The sequence below is a fragment of the Diceros bicornis genome, chromosome 34 (genome assembly GCF_020826845.1).
Source record: "Diceros bicornis minor isolate mBicDic1 chromosome 34, mDicBic1.mat.cur, whole genome shotgun sequence".
NCBI lineage: Eukaryota > Metazoa > Chordata > Mammalia > Perissodactyla > Rhinocerotidae > Diceros > Diceros bicornis.
The window spans coordinates 7,246,908-7,267,665 of record NC_080773.1 but is presented as its reverse complement, the minus strand read 5'-3'; the positions used below and the strand labels follow the sequence as shown (position 1 = coordinate 7,267,665).

Genomic DNA, 20,758 nt, shown 5'->3' with positions numbered 1-20,758 from the left:
CATCTCCAACCCTCGAGTTGTCCACAATGAGCCACCCGCTTCCTTCCCTCTGCTGGCACAGTGATGGCTGGACTGGCCTAGCTCACTGCCCACCCCATGGCATCAGAAAGAATCCCCACAAAGCCACTCTGCAGTTAACCGGGAAAAAGGGGACAGGAGGTCCAAGGGCTGTGCTTGGAAGGAGCACTATTAACGCATCCTGACCCACAGCCCCAACTTCGAGAGCCCAGTGCATCCGGCAAGGAGGGGAGCGCAGTCCAGAGAACTGAAAACTCAGGGGGTGGTCTGACTCAGAGTAAAATGTTCTTTGCTGTGGCCACAGAAAGGCGAGATGATGGAGAGTGAGGCAGCCCTCATGAGCCTTCGGCGGCGGCGTCTGGTAAGAGTTTGAACACGCTGCAGGTGCATTGTTTAGAAACACCGGGTTCTTCGAGTCCCAGCCCTGCTGATTTTGCAATGATATATTGCCAGCTACTTAACAGGATGGATCACTGCAATTACATGTCACTTCTGATATGCACAGTCACAACAAGGATGTGTCAGCCTCGAAAGGTTTGTAGGAAATATATATGATGTTCCGCAATGCCGTTAGAAAATGGTTTCAGGAAACAGACTCGAGAGGATTCTAATAAAACGCACCTGCTGGGGGAAAGCAGATGGCTGCATGGAAACTGGAGGGGCTGGCTCCCCGGCCCAGGAAGGAGCGGGGGCTTACGCACCCTGCTCCAGCAGGCTGCCCCCTCGCCGGGGGCCAGCCTGGCCCAACTGCCCAGAGAGGGCAGAGGAGTCACAGCCACCGTGCTTCCGTTTACTCCATCACCCTCACAGCAGTTACTCCTGTGGCTTTGGCCTACCCAGGGCTTCTGGCCTGGTGGTGGGTCTCGGGGCTCCAGGTGACACACCTGGACAAAGACAGTCACTACAGGAACAAGACAAGTGTCACCCTCAGCACCGGCACAGTGGTAAACCTGGGAGAGTGAAGGCCACGCCTTCTTCAGTCAACACAGCCCTGCCTCCAGGGGACCAAAGTGGGAGCCCTGGTGTCAGCCAGGCCCCCAGGCACTGGAATTCTGGCTCTGTGGACTTCTAGCTGTGAGATGCTGGGCAGGATGCTCAGCAGTATGCTCTCTAGAGAGAGACACCCGGCTCCACCAGAGTCTCCCCCAAGCCCACTTCACTGCTTCCGCTGGAGGTCGGCACCTGGCCACCTCTTGTGCGATAGAGAAGGCACTCAAGCCACCCACAGCTCCCCTCTTCCAGGAAGCCCTCCTGACTCCTCCGTCCAGGACCCTGCCCTCCGATGTATGGGAGCGAACAAATGAGTATATGACCTGTGAACGGAGATGCAGGTGGAGGGGGAGGGAGGGGACTTCTTGCTTCTCTCACCTATTTCTGAGGTCTCTGAGTCTCAAACCGTGGGTGGAGGAGTCATAGGGCAACTCCACACACCCTGCCCAGCATCTCAGATGCCATCCGCCCAGAACAGAACACATGGTCTCCAGCCCCCGCCCCCGGACCACTCCCGACAGGTGTCTGCCTCGGTGAGTGGTCCCCCAGACCCTCATCTGCCAGAGCCAGAAACCCTGAGCCAGAGTCACCCTAAACCAAGACGGCTGTCCTCCACACCCTCCTCATCCTCCCACCCTGCCCCCGACCCCCTGAAGCCCCCGAATGCCCCCTCTCGGGTCCCTGCCTGACCTAGGCCTTGTCATCTCTCCCTGCATCATTCAACATCCCCCCAGCTGCTCTCCATATGCTGGCTGTCTCCTCCCCTAATCCCGCTCCCAGCTCCTCAACACGCGGCCCCTAGAGTGAACTTTCTAATGGCTGCTCCCCACCTCAGAAGCTCCACAGCTCCCCAGGGCCTGCGGCAAAGGCTCGCTCCTCTGCCATGCTCCCTGGGCTTGGAGACCCGGGCCTGCCTCTGTCTGCAGCCACGGGACACACTGGATCCACGGGTCACACTGCAGCTGCTAACCCACTGAGAGTTCTTCCCGTGCCACGCTCTCTCACGCCCCAAACCTGCATCCACACTCTTCTCTCTGCCCAGGCTCTGCTCTGGGCCCAGACCAGGCGACACTGAGCCCCACAGTTGTGGGAAGGTGGTAGGCGCAGTGGGTGACAGCCAGCTGCCTAAGGACAAACCCTGGCTCTGAAGCCCAAAGCTGTGTGGCCTTGGGCATGGCTCTTAACCTCTTACCTCAGTAGTCTCGTCTGTCAGATAGTATAATAGTACTTAACACATGGGGTTTTGAAAGTATTAAATGAGGGTTAAACACATAAAGTGCTTGTGATGGTGCCTGGCACAGGGGGAGCGCCCGAGAGTGTCAGCTGATACCAGTAGTGTTGTTGTATGTCCCCTAGCGAGTGCTCAGCACCTTGTCTGGAAATAGGCGTGCTCATTTATTATACGAATAATATGCATTAAAACACGTAAAGTGCTTAGCACGAGACCTGGTACGTGGTGAACGCCGGTCAACGTTTGTTATTATTATTATCCTCGGAGGCCCTTGTGCCCTGGAGGGAATGCCGGGGGCAGGCTGCAGACCAAGACGTCATTAGGGGCTTTCCAGTCCCTTTGTCTGCACCAGGGCCCCCTGAGCAGGGAACCCAGCTGTCCCCGTGGCTGCCTTCCCCGCTTGACACCCCAGCACCCACCCACAACCCCACGGCTTCGGGAAAGCAAAGAGCGACTTATTGAAACACGGGGTGGCCCTGCTTTAAGAAAACTCACTCTGCAAAAACCAAACATTGAAAAGGGGGCCAGCCCGGTGGTGTAGTGGTTAAATTTGAGCGCTCAGCTTCGGTGGCCCAGGGTTCATCAGTTTGGATCCCAGGCGCAGACCTATACACCACTCATCAAGCCATGCTGTGGCAGCAACCTGTATACAAAATAGAGGAAGACTGGCACAGATGTTAGCTCAGGGATGATCTTCCTCAAGCAAAAAGAGGAGGATTGGCAACAGATGTTAGCTCAGGGCCAATCTTCCTCACCAAAAAAAAAAAAAAAACCCACAAACATTAAAAAAAATAAAAAAGAACTACTTATAGTGTGCTAGTAAGAGAATCTGTATCACAGGTCACATTTCTTTATATATCAATGAATAAACCAATCAATCCACTATTCACTTTGGCTTCACGGGTCATTAACGACTCATCTCCCCCCATTAAAAAAAAATCCATCCCACTTAAAAGAACAAAGAAAGAATAATTAAAGTTAGAGTCTCTCATTGTGCAGCCCCGAATGAATGGCTGGATGTGGGCACGGTCATCAGTGGCTAAGTGACATCATGGGAGGGCCGGGCAGATGTGTACCTCCTGCCCGAAGAACACAGGACCACACGGGAATTCTTGCCAAAAAAGAAAAATAAAACCAAACCTATTGCTATATTTACATAATTTATAGGGAATACAAAGAAAAGAAGACAATGTTAAACTTTACCAAACTCTCCCAATCAGCAAGAAGCCCAAGTGCGGGATACCCGACCCAGTTTCCTCCAATAAATAGCAAGAAAGAAACAGAGACAGCGAGGGAATCTTACAGATTGAAAGAGACTTAAAGGACATCCGCCAACTGCAGTGTGTGGGCCTTAACTGGATACTGGATAAAATGAATCGCAAATAAAGGTATTTATAATATTTGTGAGACAACTAGAAATTTGAACACTGCCTGGATACTTGATGACATTAAAGAATTGTCAAATGTTAAAAAAAAGAATTCTTATCTTTTAAACTGAGAAATATATTGAAATATTTACGGCTGAATTGATATAATATCTGGTATATGCTTCAACATCAGACAGAAGGAGGTAAGTGGAAGGGGCTGTAAAGGGGGCCAGCCTGACCCTGTTGGGGGTGCTGGGTGTACGGGGTTCATGGTACTACTCGAATCTACTTTTGTGTGTGTCCCCAACTCTCCACCGTAAAGAGTTCATGAAGAAAGGCAGCTCATAAAAATCCCATTTGCCCAACCGCACATGGGGAATCCACCTTCTGCACCCCCAGAGCCAGCTCTTAGGGATGTCGTTTCCGGTCCTGGCTAGCCCTCCCCGTCTTCCACTTAGGGAAGGGGCAAGTCTATCTCCTGGGTCAAGAAGTGAGTTTCCTGAGGCCTCAGGGCCTGGCAATATTGGAGGCTGGAGAACAGCTGGATAGGTGAACTCTTTGATACACAAGAAAATCTAATCTTAGAGTGAAGGTAGCTTAACCGGCAGCAATTCACGTTTCGAAAGGTTTAATTTAAAATATAGCACACATTTTTAAAGATATGGCTTGATTTCTGAAAGTTGGCAACCCAATAAGATTTCAACTAATGCACGAGCCAGGTGGGGTTTGCTGACTGGCCCCTGGGAAGCTCAGGTGCTTTGACACATGGTGGCTGCATGGGAGAAATCTGAACGACACCCCGACCCCGAGGACCACAAGCCACTAAAGGCTCTGGCCCACCTTCTCCAGCTTATTTCTAGATCTTCACCTGGTCACCCTCCTCCTCCCACCTCAGTCAGTGCCACCAACAGCAGATCCCAGACGCTCGGTTCCCAGGGAAGTTTCTGCCGCCGTGAAAGCCAGAGTAGCCCGCATGGAATTTCCTCTGTAGACAGCACCCCCAGCGGCCTCGCCCCATCCAGATGGCAGGGCAGCCTCCCCAGTCTGCACCTCCCACGGCAGCAGTCCACAGGGAGGAGGCTTGTCCCAGGCCCTTGCAGCCACCCACCCGTGCAACTGGAGACAGATACTTTGTAAGCACTGGTTTCCAACAGATAAATGTAATCAAGTTTTATATGCTCAGAGAAGCCAACAGGATGGGATTGTTTCACTTGAAAGATCAGGAGAAAATTGTAACTAATGTTGTGGAAAATTACTTTGATATTGCTTTCTTGGTACCGAATCACAATTAGGCTGCTGTGAGAAGAACAGGGAAAGAATAAATGAATAGTAACAAATCAACACAAACAGCCTGAGTCAGGAACACTTTGCTCAGGGAAAGTAACGTAAGCATTACTTAAAGTTTATGACTGTGTTTGATGCGATTTACATACAACGTCAAGCTTGCCCGTCACCTGGCACGAGGTGCGGGTGGTCCAGCTCCATTCACAGAGTAACATGGCGCAAGCCCCAAGCATGCTCCTCATCTGGGTCTGCCAGGCCCACGCTGTCCTCGGCTACAGGGGATGCTGGCCTCAGCTTCAGGCCATTCTACACCCCCGGCCAGCCCGAGGCTCCGTGCTCCTCTCCCAGCTCGCCACTCCACCCCAGAAATCCCAGCTGTCCTGTGGGCCCCCACCCACTGGTAACTGAGGAGATCCACACACACGTGCACTGGGGCAGCTGTGAAGGGCAATGCTGGCTGCCATGAGGAGCAGGAATCCACTGCCCACAGAAGACACGAGGAGCCAATGCTCTGTTTGCCAGCTGCCACCAAACCCCAACCCCACCCAGGAATGTTGCACCTGCCCCTGGAGTAGACCATGGATGGGCACATGGCCCCTGTCCCAGGTAAACGTCACAGACACACTCATGCCTTCTCTCCCAGGCTCGCCCCACAGAACGCAGACACCAGACATGAGGACCTCTGCCCACGTGTGCGCCCCAACCACACACACACCAAGACATGCACCGAGGATGCACGAGTCACCCCAAGCCGCGCTGGAGGGCCCTGAGAAATCAGGGCTTGCTTCCGCACAGGTAACACACAACTGTGGGGACCAGCTCTCAGTCTGCCTGACGGCACTGTCCCCTGGAGCCAAGTGCTGCTGACACAGTGTCATCAGCCATTCTAAGGCTCACGTGAGCCACAAAGTCCCTGCAGAGGGGCCAGCTCGGTCACACGTCCTTGGTTCTTCAGAAGCCAGGGAGTAGCCAGACCCACTGTGACAGCCACCAGCTGTGAGGGTCGAGCCCAGGTGTGAGTCAGCACCGATGACTCGCCGCTGTCTCCCAGGGGCCCACTGCCTTGGCGGCCTCTCACTGACTTTCTGATGAAAGAATCAACTCAGCCTCCCCCACCAGGGCCTCTGGGGCCCCAGCTCTAGCCTCCTCGTGCTCCTGCCTTTCCACCTGATGCCACGAGCCCTCAAGCTGTGCTTAGGGCTACCCTGAGAGTATAAGGCAGCCAGGGCTGAGGTGGGGCTGGGGGAACAGGCTGCAGGCCAAGGACCCTGTGCCCCCGCCGAGGGCCACGTGCCCCTGTGCCGTGCCCTGCCCTTCTGTGCTAGGGGCTGCAGACAGGGGATGGTGCAGGAATCCCCTCTCATCCTTCATACTGCCCACATCCTGGAGCACAGGGGTGTCCTCACAGATCCCCCTGCACAACAAGGCCCCCACGGCCACTGCTGAGAGATGCTGGTGCTGGGGTAACAGTGCTTCCCTCTCACTCTGAGCAGAGCGACCCCCGGCCGTGGCCCCGGGCTTGCTGCCCTCCAAACCTGCTGTGCCCTCTGGGGCGGGGCTGTGTCCTGGCAGCAGGCATCTTGCCCGAGCTCCCCTCTCCACATTCTGTCTGCCCCAAGGCTCCAGAACCATCCTTCTGGCTCTCCCCTCACTGCCATCCCACCCGTCCCCAGAAGACCTCTGCGAGTCAGGAAGGGTGGCTCCCACAGTGGGTCACGAGGAACAGGGGGAACGGGAGGCAGCAGGAGCAGTCCCAGCTTCACAAAGCCAGGAGGTACCCTGACCCCCTGTGCCCAGGCCAGGGGCACTGGATTTGAGGGGTCCCCGGGGCTGGGCAGAGAAACAGAGTCCCATTTGGGGGGCAAGGGCTCTGGGAGAAGTCATTCACCCTCTGATGTCCCAGACCATGCAGAAAAGGCCCCGAGAGGCGGCAGAATCCTCCTTAAATCTCAGTTTCACCAAAGACAACAACCGGCTGAGAGATGGGCAGCCTGGCCATCATTCCCAAGAGGAGTGCACCGGCCAGAGGCCAGAGGTCAGAGGTCAGAGGACAGAACCCTGGGGCTGGTGGTCTGACATGGGACGCAGCATTCCCACACTGAGGCTGATGATCGCAAGGGGAAGGCCAGGACCCCTGCTCTGCCTGCCGGGGGTCTCGGCACAGACTTGGCAGCAGGGCAGCCCTGGAGGCCTGCACCTCGGGCGGAAAGCACGTGGGCAGTGGGGCCGAGAGCAAGGGCTCACCTGGCCCCTGCCGGGGGGCGAGCTCCGTGGGGTCCTGCAGGCTGATGAAGAGGAGGAGGCCTGCAGCTCCGAACAGCAGGATGGATGAGAACATGCAGGCCAGCCGCATTGTTCCGGCTCGCAGGGTCATCCGGGGCTCGCTCCGGCGTCACCTCTTGGGTGTGGGAGGCATGTTCTTCCCTCATCGTCCACACCAGGCGTCCATCAGGCCACGGTCTATGGCAGAGGGGGAGAAAGACGGTCCATCACCGAGGCATAGGGCGTCCCGGGTAGGCCAGGTCCCAGTCACTGCACGGGACCAAGCGTAACCCCTGGACCCCTCTGCCCTTCGGAACTTACTTGGGTGTCTCCCTTCCACCTTGACAAGCCCAAGGAGGCTGAGGCAAGTCCGGTCACTACCTGTGGACAGGACATCAGCTTCCTGCCGAGGTCTCCTGTATCGGCACACCCAGAACAACCATGGAGAGAGACACTCTCTGGCCTCTTCCAGGGGGAGCCCAGGGTGGAGCCCCAAGACCCACAGCCAGTAACAGCAGCCCCCCTGCACCATCCAGGCTCTCAGAGCCTCCCAACAAGCATGTGCGCTTCCACAGGGGAGGGGTCTCGGTACAGGCAGGAACCCTGGTCCTTGTCCCTAACAACTGGCCTGGTGGACAGAGAAGCCCTCGGATCTCTCTGCCCTGGCTCCTCTCTAGGGGATGCTGGGGACAAGGGTCTCCACAGAGCAGGGGCTTTGAGAAGGAGCCTCCCAGGCCCAGAGGCTCAGGGACAGACTGACTGCTCCCCCCCACCGCCACACCCCTGCACCAGCCAGAGCTGTCCCTCCCTGACAGACTGATGGACGGGCTGGCAGGATCGAGGCCCCACTGGAGAGTCGCACCGGCAGAAGCTGAAGCTCTGGCCGGTCACGGTTGTCCCCACTCTCAAGGCCCTTGGGTCTGAGGCTGAGGCGGGGAAGCCAGACCCACCTCCGACAGATCCCAGGCTCAGAGGCTCAAAGGCCGGCGCCAATGTCGCTCGTGTTCCTGCAGACAGACACCTGCTGCTCCGGCCACGGCAGACCCAGAGCATGCCCGTGTGACTGTCCCTCGCCCTGGGTCCTCCTGAAGGGGAAGAAATCCCAAATACCACCCAGTGACACCCATTGGGCCAGGCTGTGGCTGAAGATGGGGGTGCTCCAAGGCCACGTGAGGCCGGGCACAGGTGCAGTGGGTGGGTGCTGAGGAAGAACCCACACAGGAGCCATGCTCCGGGGACAGGTGTCCCAGGACCTACCCTGTGAAGAGGGTCACTCTGTCCGCTTACCTTCACCCATCCTTACACGCCCAGGCCCAGGGACACCACCATCCTTCCACCCAAGGAGCCCTGCGGGGAGCTTCCCCTACCCTGGCACGGTGCAGAGCCCAAGGGAGGCTGAGGCTGGGTGGGCAGCTCCCAGCACCTACGAGACCACAGGTGGGTGGCTGGTCAGGCCCCAGGCCAGAGGTGCTCGGTACAAGGATGACTCCCTGCCTGGGGTCTCCTTGGGCGCAGGACTTTGGTCAGGGCATCCATCCCTGACTGGGGTCAGGGCACCCAGACGCTGGGGGAGGAAGGCCCAGCTGCTGTCCCTCTGCATCCCGTCTGTGGGGCACGAGGCAGGAAGCAATAAGAAGAGAAGCCAAAACTCCCTCCCCTGCCAGACAAAAATTACCACAGACTAGACTGTTCTCAGCAAAGCTCTGGGGCTGAGGAGTGTTAAATTGCAGGTTTGGCTTTCTCCCTCTGCAGTCTCTGTAATTATTTTTTCACTCAGTTAACTTTAATTAACCTGCCCCAGGCCTCTAGGCACGGGAAACGCACCTGAACGCCGGCTCTCTGGGCCGTGCTGTGCAGGTGGTTCCCACGACCTCTCCGGCTTTTATGTCTGGGAGGCAGCCTGGAGCCAGCTCGGTTCTGTCTCTGGAGCTGGCTGACCCGACCTCACCACAATGTCCCCTGCCCCAGAGAAAGACTGCTGCTTCCTGCCATCACCAGGGACACCTCTACCTGGGCCTGTAGAAGGTGAAAATGGGCAGCCACATGTCCCCAAAGGTTCAGGCCCTGAAGCCTCTCATAAGGCTGCTCCCTCCGTGCCGCCCAGGACGGGATTGTCCTGGGGGCCTGGCGCAGCGTCCGCAAAGACACGGATGTGCCAGCACAGGCCGCAGGCTCCGCTGAAGGACAAGGCGACTCTCAACGCCGCCCACAGCATGCCCTGTGGTCTCCCAAGCCCTTCCCTCAGTGACGACAGGCACCACGTGCAGGGCCGGCCTCGAGGGCCAGGGGAGTGTGAGCCATGACGGGGGAGGCAGACGTGTTCTCTCCCACCCTCCTTCTGCCCCCTCCCCCCTAAGTAACCCGTTGGGGTGCCCATGCAGTCATGGGAAGAGTGGGAGTAACATTGCATGCACTGATGCGGAGGGGACAAGACTCTCAGGCGGGGAGAGGGAGGCAGCTCAAGGCCTTTCTGCAGCAGACACGTGTGCACTAACAGAGACACACGCGTGCTCGGCCGCACACTGGTGAGCGCCTGCACACGCACACCACTCACCGTCCCCAGCAAGGCCCCGGCTGTAGGGAAACCACCAGGGAGCTCTGATGATGCCGGCTGTAGTGTTGGCGCCCTTCCTGCAGCCGCACCGGCCTCCCAGGTCAGACACGGGGCCAGGAGGCCAATCTGATCCCAAGTGGCCTCTGACATCAGGACATTTCATAAGGAGGAAGAGGAAGGAGGCAAGAAAGGACGGCAAGGTCACAGCTGGGGCACATAGCTGCCTGGTGACATGGCTAATAAAGTGCCACCCAATCTCGGCCCAAAGACTCTATTTGATGAAAAGAGGGGACTCAAGCACATATGACGCTCATCACATTGTATGCACAGTAGCTGGCGCCACAGAAGTGACCACAGAAGGGCTAGCCAGTCCCTTCTCCCCAGTCTGTCCCACTGCTGCCGTTCGAGCCAGTGCAAGCTTCCCTTGTCAAAGAGTAAGCGAGTCCTGCAGCCACGACCTGTCCTCACTGGTTTCTGAACCTGCCCAACCCATGACACCACACAGCCTGAGGGCCTGGCAGCCAGCGTGAGGACCACGCCCTCACCCCTCAATCTGGTGGAGAGAGAACAAGGCCGCACCTTTTTCCCACACCTTCACTACGGCGGGAACGTAACCATTCAAGTGTCTCATATCAGGCACCCTCCCCTTGGTTGGCCCCTGAGATATACAAGTCCCCTCTCCATGCTCAGGAACGCTGGAGTTGGAGCTGCGCATGGTTTCCCCACCCAGCCCCTAGGCAACCAGACCCCAGCCTCCCCCAGGACCCTCCTCTCAGGGTTTGGTCTCACTGGAGACCATCTGACCACCTAACTCCCTGCTCAGTGTAAACCGGAATCAAAAGGTTAGTGTGCCTCCCCTCTTGGGTAGCTGGTTTGCAGTCTGGCTGGGTCTTCAAGGCCCCAGGAGGGGGCCAACATCACAGAATCTGCAGGAACCTCCTTCCTTTAAAGGTAGGGGGTAGATAGGGGGTTGCCAACAGACCATCAGACACTCCAGAGGTGTGCACATCTGATCCCCTATTGTTCCCATGAGGGTCCTTGTTTTCAACGTCACATGTTATTTTCAAGGTAACGGGGAGATGCTAGTTCAAAGGCTGTTTGTCTCCTTCTCTTGAGTCAAGCTGCTGCCTGAGGAATGGATGCTACAACCTGTCACAGGCTGGGGCCGGCCTGCCCAGGGCCCCTAAACACATTCCCAGGCCTCTGCTCCCACTTGGGACTGGGGCATCCTCACCGCACTGCATCACTCTCGGCTCCGATGACAAGTGAGATGCCCTCCCCTATCTCCCTGTCTTCCTTCCAAGACCAACAGACAATAGGAAAATTCAAATAACTGGGGGCGAAGGGGGGAGGGGTAAGGCAAGAAAAATAAACAGCCCAGTGAGTTTCCAGAAGGTCTGCCCTCCTCACAGTTCCTAGTCCTCCCCATGGCTTCTCTCCCGGAGGCCTGAATGGCGTCACCAATTTTTACTGTAAGAAAGAAAAATCCAATTAATCTTGTAAACACCTCCTGGGACACAGGGCAGGGCCAAGGATTCCTCCCATTTCCTTATTTATCTGATTTAAAAATTTGTCTCTTCGGAAAATTCACTTCAGGGCACAAGCAAGGATGTGGGAATCCAGCCAAAACACACGCACCTCCAGTGGCGACAGGCCGGCAGGCGACAGATGGACGGCTCCAAGGACACGCTTGGCTGTGGCTGCTCCAAGGCCTGGACGCTCCCCCCAGTCACCCAGAGGACCTTGTCTGGCCGTGGGGACCTGCCCCTGCACCCCACTGGAGGCAGCGGGAGGTGGCCAGCCACGTGCCCATGGGTGCACCCACTTGGTGTGCAGATCCCGGGCCCAGCAAAGTTCTCTGTCCAGTCAGTCTCCTCCTCGCACGGGCAGGAGCGAACAATGACGTCCCTCCCGGCTGAGGGCTCCAGAAGAAGCTGCTCATCGGGAGAGAGGCTGCTATGGCAACTTGAGGAGAATGGAGACAGGCACTGCCGTCACCTTGAATCCGGCACCGAGCTTTCCACCGTGGCGGCAGAGGGGGCCCCGCCTCCGGTAATGCGCCGGGGCCGGCACTGGGGCTGACCTCCGGGTTCCCTCGTCAGCCTCCTGGCCTCAGTAACTCATTTGCTCCTCGCTGAAACGGAGCACACAGCCCAGTCCCCCGAGAACACCGTCTCCATCTGTTTTGTCAGACGAGTTCTTCCGTGTGCGTGGCTCCTGCTTACTTCTGAGATGGAGTTCTTCTTGATTTCAGCTCATTAAAATCCTGCAGCTAATTAAAACCGCTCTCGCGGCAGCGGCGGCAGCAGACTCTGGGACGAGTCCCTCCAGTTTTTATGCGTAGGCATAAAGTTGCAATGTTCTGCGAGGATGACGAATGGCTGCAAGGGCTCAGACTCTTGAGGGGGGCTACAGGCTCTGAACTGCTCCTGGCCGGCTGCTGACATGGCGGGGGTGGGGGTGGGGGTGGGGGAGCACTGACCTGGGTCCTGAAATGCCCAGGGCCAGCCTCTGCACACCCGGGCTGCATGGCTGACTCCACCCTTGTGGGGTGCAATTTACACGCCATCCACCTCCCTGTTAGGAGGCAGGGATTCTCTCCAATGTGCCCATGCTCTCTGCAGGTGGGGAGACAGGGGGCCTAAAGGTGGAAGCTAAGGCATAAATCAGGCTCAAACAGCCCCAAACCTTGTCCGCCCAGCCCCCCTAGGAACACCACAGCCCAGCTTCCCACCATTGCTTACACGAACAGGCTGAGGGGAAGCCTGCAAACACACAGCCGCAGCAAGGGGTCACAAGGGCCTGGCCAAGGTGCCACTGGCCACAAGGCCCTCGACTGCTGTTAGGGGCAGGACCACACCATGGACACCACCTCTGCCCAGGACTTACATTTTCAGGGAATCTTATGCCAACAGGGCAGGGGAGGGGAGGGTAATTCTGCAGGTAGAGAAACTGAGTCCCTCCCCACCCCCACCCTGGCAGAGTTTGAAATGGGGACTCAGTACCCCAATTTCGTGACCATGTGTGCCTCAATTACTCTCAATTACTGCCCTTCCGCCACTGTGTGGAGCGCGTTCACATGCCTGTCTTAGGCTCTCAGAGCCCTGACAGCAGCGTCAGGGCCTCTCTTCATCTTTGTATTTCCGGCACTGAGCACACTGCCTGGCACAGGGAAAGGGATCAATAACCTCCGCTGCGTGTTGAACGAGCACGAGTTAATAGATGGAGGTGTTTGGGCCATCTGGAGAGAGGCGCTCCATGAACCTGGAATTTTAAAAAGGTCATTTATGTTTCAGGGAGCTGTGGGCTTGCTTTGATCAGATGTGGGTTAGAATCAGGTCTGAAGAGTAGCCCAATCCAATGAGAGGAGAAGAGGTAGGCAAGTGAGCTCCACCAGGGAGCCCGATGGAACCTGACGCTCCCCAAAACCTGAGGACACTCATCCTCAGGACACCACTTTTGTATTCTCATGCTGGCAGGACAGATTTCAAGTCATGGGGCTTGAAGACTAATATACTTGTAGAGGAAAATGTTGACGCTATTTCTACAGGACATGGGGGAGCTGGGGGAGCATTCAACACAGTTTGAATGTGTTGATCAAAATTCAATGAAAGCAACACAGGCTACAACATGGATGAAGCTTGAGAACATTACACTACATGAAACAAGCCAGTCACAAGAGGACAAGTACTGTGTGATTCCATGTCATCAAATTCAGAGGCAGAAAGCAGAAGATGGTTACCAGGGCTGTGGAGGAGGCAGGAATGGGGAATTATAAATTAATGGGCACACAGTTTCCACTGGGGAAGATGAAAAAAGTTCTGGAGATGGATGGTGGTGATGGTTGCACAAGTGTGAATACACTTAATGCCTCTGGACCTAAAAATGGTCAAGTTTATATTATGTATATTTTATCACAATAAAAAAATCAATGAAAGCAAACTAAAGGTTGATGCTGAGCAGAAATCACTCTCTACCTGTTAGTTTCACTCATCAGCAGGTGACTGGGTGTGGGCCCAGGAGCCAACGAGGACCAGAGTGGTCCAGTTTATGTCTGTGTGAAACATGACAGGACATGGGGGAGCTGGGTTTGTGGCTCCAGGCAGCCTGAACAAAGCAGCTGGACGTCACAGGATGGACACAAAGCTTGGAGTGGGGAGCCCAGGTTCCTGGCCTGGCTGCCCCTCCAATGAGCTGGGTGACCCTCAGGACTTGACTTTCCCAATCTCAGAATCAGTCCCCATCCAAAATATCCACTGTAGACGAGTTCCCACGTTCCCTGAACGCTGGTGTGAGACAAATGTCTTGGAGAGCAGAAAGGCACCTTGTGAATTTCATTTGCTTGAGGCCACTTTCTGGCAGAGTGGGCGGCCCTCTGGAGAGGGTGTCCCTCACCCACATCTGCCACTTGTCTTTTGCCACAAATCTGGGTCACTGATGGGCCCCTATGGACGAAAGCTGCCAAGCTGTTTCCCTTTGAGACAACTCTGTTCTTGTGGAGGAACAAAGGCCCTAGATGCAAATGTCAAACTGGAAAATGCATCCTCAGGTTCTTTCTGATCCACAAAGCCATGGGCCCCTGAGGCCTGCCTGGCTGAGGCGAGTCCCACCTGGGGCCAATTCCGACCTAGGTGACCACTGTTCTCTATTTGAACCCACATGCTAAGTCCAGCTGGGCATGTAATGACAGAAATGATTTTGGCGCAGAAATCAAAACAAGGGCTAATGGTGGAGATCCCATTGTATCTACAGTCACCTTTGTCATTTAAAAATCTTTACTTTTTGAAGAATTTAAAAGGGCAATATGAGGGATCCTCGTGGTGATAGAAATGTCCTCTATCTCGACTGTACCAATGTCAATATTCTCATTGTGACATTGTACTATGGTTTTACAAGATGTTACCATTGGGGGAAACAGGATAAAGGGTACACTGGATTTCTTGTATTATTTCCTATAACAGTATGTGAATCTATAATTATCTCAAACTAAAGTTTAATTTTTAAAAATAAATCAAGAGGGGCTGGCCCAGTGGCGCAAGCGGTTGGGTGCGCGCGCTCCGCTGCGGCAGCCTGGGGTTCGCTGGTTCGGATCCCGGGCGCGCACCCACGCACTGCTTTGGCAAGCCATGCTGTGGCGGCGTCCCATATAAAGTGGAGGAGGATGGGCACGGATGTTAGCCCAGGGCCGTCTTCCTCGGCAAAAAAAGAGGAGGATTGGCGGATGTTAGCACAGGGCTGATCTCCTCACAAAAAAAAAAAAAAAAAAAAAAAAAAAAAAAAAAATAAATCAAGAACTTAAAATAAAAGCTACCGGCCTTTCAGCTCATGCATAATGGAAGCAAATTCTAATGTTGTGCACGTAAATAATAGATAACCATTTTCATGGATCAGCGCCATCCTCTGTTATATAAGAAACATTTTAAAGTTAAGGGACTATGCCTTTAATGGGAAAATTTGATGTGTTTGCAACTACTGGTTGATCTTTGTGCATTTTTCAATTGCAAATTGCACTTTAAAAATGCAAACAATTATTAATATTGATTGGGACTAAAACAATATTGAATTTCAATATATTTCCAGCTGTTTTATGAATTACCCTGTGGATACGTGGTGATTATGATAAAAGAGTATTTGCATGCTCAATTGCTTTCCAGTGAGGAACCTTGAGGAGGGCTGATGTGATCCACGGATAATGAACTTCACAGGGAGAAGGCTGGCACCAGAGTCCTCAGCTAGGCCCTCAAACTCAGCAGCTGGCACAGACTTTCAGGGCCACTTTCCTGTCTGGGCTTTATCCAAACCAATACTACAGAACACAGGTTAGAAACACCTGCTCAAGGCCTGGAATGAGATTGGGAAGGAGATGCTGAGATGGAGTTTGAGGGGCAAGGTGTTTATTAAGGATCAACACCTGTGAAGAGAAAAAGGCAGCAGCTGAAGTGGGCAGAAGTCCAACACGGATGCAGATCCCACCAAGCTTGGATGGGGAGCTCTGGAGTGGGTGTCACCTGTCAGAGCGTCCTGCAGCAGGCAGAGATGGCTGCACCTTCATGCCCCACCTCACTCAGTAGCTGGGTGTGTGTTGCCCAGGGAAGGGCGTGACCTCGGATGAGGCAGATCCTGAACAGCTCCAGGCTGGCTGCTGAGCACACATCCTGTGGGTGTTTCCTGGAGGGGGATTTGGGCAGCACGTCTCCAAGTCCACCACTCTGTTTTATAGATGATGCAATTAAGACCCAGAGAGACTAAATATGACCAAGGTTACACAATAAATAAACCGTCCCAGATCTGCCTGGCTTGCTTATACGTCAGACTGTCCTGACCTTCAGTTACTGAGATGAGAAGGTTTGCAAGTCTCCAGGGGAACCTGCAGAAAGTTTGCGTAAGCAGACACCTCATTTCACCTCTACCGATATCCCTGCAACACGCACGCATGCGTGTGCGTGCGCACACACACTTACTTCTTGGCAATTATCTCATCACTAATGGAAGGTGGGGACGTGGATTATTTGGGTTAAAAGTTCCCCTGACACTCCAGCCTGGAGAGCATCGCCCCCCCCAGCAGAGCCGCTGGATCTTGCCAAGAGCAGCAGATGATGTGTGATGTTGCATGGCCTCCTTTTACTTTTAGAAAACACTGAGCTACTCACATTTTCCAGCTGCTCTGACATCCACAGCCACAGCAGGGAAAATTACAGGGAGGAAAAAATTGCATATTTACATCTCAAAATTGAAAGTTGGGGTATAATCTGGACAGAAAGGAGCATATGAGTAAACCCAGAGTGCCCCGGCCCCTGGCAGGGTGCAGCTGCCTCCCAGCTGCAGACTGCAGTCCACAGACTCCAGAGGAGGACAGGATGGCAAGGAGCTTTGGTTTCTTTCCAGGGAATCCCTCTCCCCGTGGCTGGCACAAGGAGGCCCCAGAGGACTTGCCTTTGTGTTTCCTGCTGCCAATAGTGCCTGGCACAGAGTAGGTGCTTGGGCAATGTGTGGTGAGCAAAGAGAGCTCCTAAAAGGAGGAAGGAGGGGAAGGGATGCTTGGACAGTAGGGCCAGCCAGGTCCTTTGAGTTGAGGTCATGTAGAGTCCAGCAGGTGTGCCCGTGTGTCTGCACAGTGCACACACACAGCCTCCTCTCTGAGAGCAGGCTGGCCTCTCTAAGTGGTCCAAGGCTGACCACCACATTCTCGACCCCCACTAGTCTGGCATGATTTTCCCTGGAGCTCTCCTCAGAACAGGTTGTTTTCTTCCAATCTGAGGGCTCAAAGACTGAAACTATGGTAGAACAGTCAAGTCCGTTGGCCCTGTTCCAGTTGCTCTGTGGATAACTGGGTGTCTCTCAGGCTCCAGGATGGGGCCAGGGCTGTGAGTGACCTGGAAGTTCTAATGAGTGGCTGTGCATGAGATAGGAGCCTGCCTCCTCCATGAGGCTCTGCCTCATATCTCCCTCCAGCTGACATCCTGTGTTTCAAGTCTCCTCCACCCCACTGGCCCTCAATGCTTTTCCTCTCTTTCACCACAGGGCGTTGGAAAGCCAGAAATCTAGGCCCACTCTAACCCTCCCTCCCCTCTCCCCCTACATCCAGCTGCAGACTAGGCCTCCTGCACATGTGTCCTATCTTTTCCAGCCCCTCACAGAGGTTGATTCAGCACCAGTGGCCTGGACAGCTCCCTGCCTCCACACCAGTCCCTACCACACGTTCGCTGGCACTCCTCTGTTCAAAACTGTCTGAGGGCCCCCAGTTGCCCAATGGTCCAAGCTTAAATGTCACAGTGTGTCCCACAAGGCCTGTAAGTATCCAGTCTCTGCTGACCTCCCACTTTCAGTCTCAGCTCTCACCATTCCCTGGCAGCCCCCAGGCCAGGTGAGGCACCCCGCTGTGTGTTCCCAGAGCCCCTGGGCTCTCCTCCAACACAGCTAACAGTGAGAGGCTAGTGTAAAGAGCACCAGGCTCCGAGTGTCTGCTACTCAGCATTACATCTTCTCACTGGGAGACTTTGGGCATCATCATTTTACATCTCTGAGCTTCAGTTTTCCAACCAGTAAGTAGGTCCCTGGTGGACTGATACTGCAGGGCTATTTGTGAAGATTCTTGCTGTGATGGGCTGCTGTCCTGAGGAGGAGGAAAGAGGCTCAGGGCAGGTAGGGTGCGCTGGGTCCCAGTCCTCTCCCTGCAAGGCACATGCTCGTCCACGGTCGGCCTTGCCCGTCTTGCCAAATGCCTTTGCTGACTTCTTTGTTTATCTTGAACAATACACAAGGAGGTCTGGTTTTTCACTCCCTGAGCTGGAAGGCTCTTTTCTGCTGTCCCAAGTCCCAGATGTCCTCATCTCTCAGCTTCAAGGACACAAGGAGAAAAGGTGCTAAACCTTTATGATCCCGGGACATGGCACTCTATGGCACATCTGCCAGGCTGGAGTGACGGGCCAAGGATGTAGGCAGCACTCAGCTGACTGGGAGCATCTGAAAGCAGAATGGTGTCCACACAGGCCCCACGCTTGTGCCCTGTGCCACTCTGTCATCCAAAGGGTCACTTGAGCCCTGACTTCTTATATGGTTGCTGAAAAAAAGGAAGACACAGGTAGAAATACACATTTTTATGATGAGACCCAGAGTGGCCAATTGGTCTTTGGTGAACAACAGTTTGAAGCAGCTCATTTCCTATAATAACTGTATGACACTTTTATTATGAAAATTATTTTTAAAACAACACAGCCAGTGAGCCTCAGTAGCAGATCCAGACCTTCAGATCTTCCAATTTGGAAACCTGGATTTTTAACTTGAAATTTCCTGATTCTCAAATTGGCAAGCAATGCACATTTTAAAAATCGACTTGAGCCAATCAAAACTCATGTCCAAGCTGGATTTGGCCTGGGCTCCACCCGTTGCCACCCCTGCCATGAAAAGCATAGCCTGGATGGAGGAAAGGCATCTGACCTGTGGATTAAAAATGATGCCTAACAGTTCAAGGAATTTTGTGCAAAACCAGCTGAGGAGAGAAAAAGCCTGTGACTCAGCTGGCGTGGAGAGAGGCTGCAGTGGCCCTGCCAGTCGGGAGCTGCTTCCTACAGCTCTGTAATGGTGGCACTCACGCAGAAACACGGGCTTCCGGCTCAGGGCATCTCCCTCTGCCTGGAGGGCAGTCACGGCAGCTGGACAGGAGAGCAGTGGCACAGGACCCCCACCCAGCCGTGACACACACACGCACACACACACTCAGATCCACAGGCACCTGCTATGTGTTGAATTGTGTCTCCCTCAAAATTCACATGTTGGAGTCCTAACCCCCAATACCCCAGAATGTGACCTTTTTTGGAGACAGGGACATTGAAGAGGTAATTAGTTAAAACGAGCTCACACTGTAGTAGGGTGGGCCCCTAACCTAATAGAACCAGTGTTCTTATAAAAAGGGGAAATCTGGACCCAGACATACACACAGCGAGACTGCCGTGTGAGGATAAGGACAGAGATCTCCAAGCCAAGGATCGTCAAAGGCTGCCAGCAAGCCCCCAGGAGCTGGGGGAGAGGCCTGGAGCAGATGCTTCCTCACCTCGCTCAGAGGGAACCACCACTGCTGACTCCTTGATCTCAGACTTCTAGGCTCCAGGACTATGAGACAATAAATTACAGGTGTTTGAGCCCCCCAGTCTGTAGCATTTTCTTACAGCACCTCCAGGAAAGTAACACAGCCCTTGGGGCAGAAAGCTCAGCCCTGACCTACAGGCAGTGTCCTTGGCAGGACAGGAAGGGGCCGGGGTGCTGCCGGGAGACCAGCTCCTGCCCGGTTCCACAGGTGCCAACAACCATGTGCAGACAGCGTCAGGCCACGCATTCGAGATGAGCCCTGCGACCACCGGGATGTGTCTGGAGGTGAGTGATAGAAAAGCCAGCGTGGTGGGGATCCCGCGGCTCCACAGCGTCACCGGGACCCGCGTCCTTCTTGCGGCTCCGCTCCCCCGTCCTCGGGGCAGGTTTTACCCTCAGACGGCTCCTTCATGGTTGCGTGAAGCCTGCAGCCACAGTCCAGCCTCCAGGCATCCTGTTACATCCGGCAGGCGAGAGGGAGCCCGGTCCCAACTGGGAACAAAACTCCTGGACCCTGAGCCCATGGCACCTCCTGACACCATGTCTGAGGCTGGGGGAATGCCCTGTCCCGGTGGGCGCAGACCTGGGTTACCGGAACCAGTGGGATGGACCTGCTCTCCCTGGAACCGGGGGTGGGGAGCCGGCCCCTCCCAAACTCAGTGAGTAGGAGACAGGGGGGAGGGGTGACATTCCTTCACTCCACACAAAAGCCACGTGAACAACTATAACCCCCATGTCACAGATGAAGAAACGAGCTCAGACAGGCAGAGTAACATACCTAAGGCCACACTGCTAGTAAGCGGTGGACGCAGATTTGAATTCAGGTCTTAATTCCAAAGGAAGTGCTCTCCACCACTCCCCTGTTGAGTGCCAGCATTAGCCCTGCCTCATGTGACTAAGGAGGCCACATCCCGGACACAGCCAGCACAGACCCCTGTAAGTCAGCGGGTAGGTGGTCAAGGCCGCTCTGTCGCTCTCAGAAGCCCTCCCTAAGGCCACTCTGTCAGCTGCCATCCCAGCCGAGCCACATCCTGCCTGCAGCACTGGCCCACTGACCCCCCAGCAGACCAGGGCCTCAGGGAGAGACTGAGGGGCAGTGAGATAGAGGAAGGCCCTGCGAGGACCCTCGGCTCACGTGGGAACACGTCTGTGACTGCGTGTGCACACGCGTGTGTGAACAGGCAGACATGTCTCTGTGACTCCACCTGGTGGATGGAGTGGGTGAAGGCTCGTGTATCTGTGTGCCTGCACGGGTGGACGTGTGTGCATGCATGTGCACACGTGTGTGGGTATCTCGCAACCTCCCATCCCTCTGCCCAGTGGCCGCCAGCTGGGGCAGTCCAGCCACTCCCAGGCCATCCCCAGCTCCTGGCCACCGGGGGAGTGACCACAAGCAGCCCTCACTCCCAGCTCAGCATTGTTGCCCCCAGCCGCTGCCCGGGGTCAGGCCTCCTTCCTGGTGGAGGA

General features: G+C 55.0%; 1 protein-coding gene across 1 annotated transcript in view; it reads right to left on the bottom strand.

Moving 5' to 3' along the window:
- Positions 1–20,758, bottom strand: part of CHST8 (carbohydrate sulfotransferase 8) — a 112,301-nt gene that overhangs the window by 54,539 nt on the left and 37,004 nt on the right. The window contains exon 2 of the mRNA XM_058529104.1: positions 7,135–7,350. Within this exon, the coding sequence (XP_058385087.1) occupies positions 7,135–7,264 (130 nt within the window). The 5' untranslated portion in view covers positions 7,265–7,350. The remainder of the gene's footprint in view (positions 1–7,134; positions 7,351–20,758) is intronic.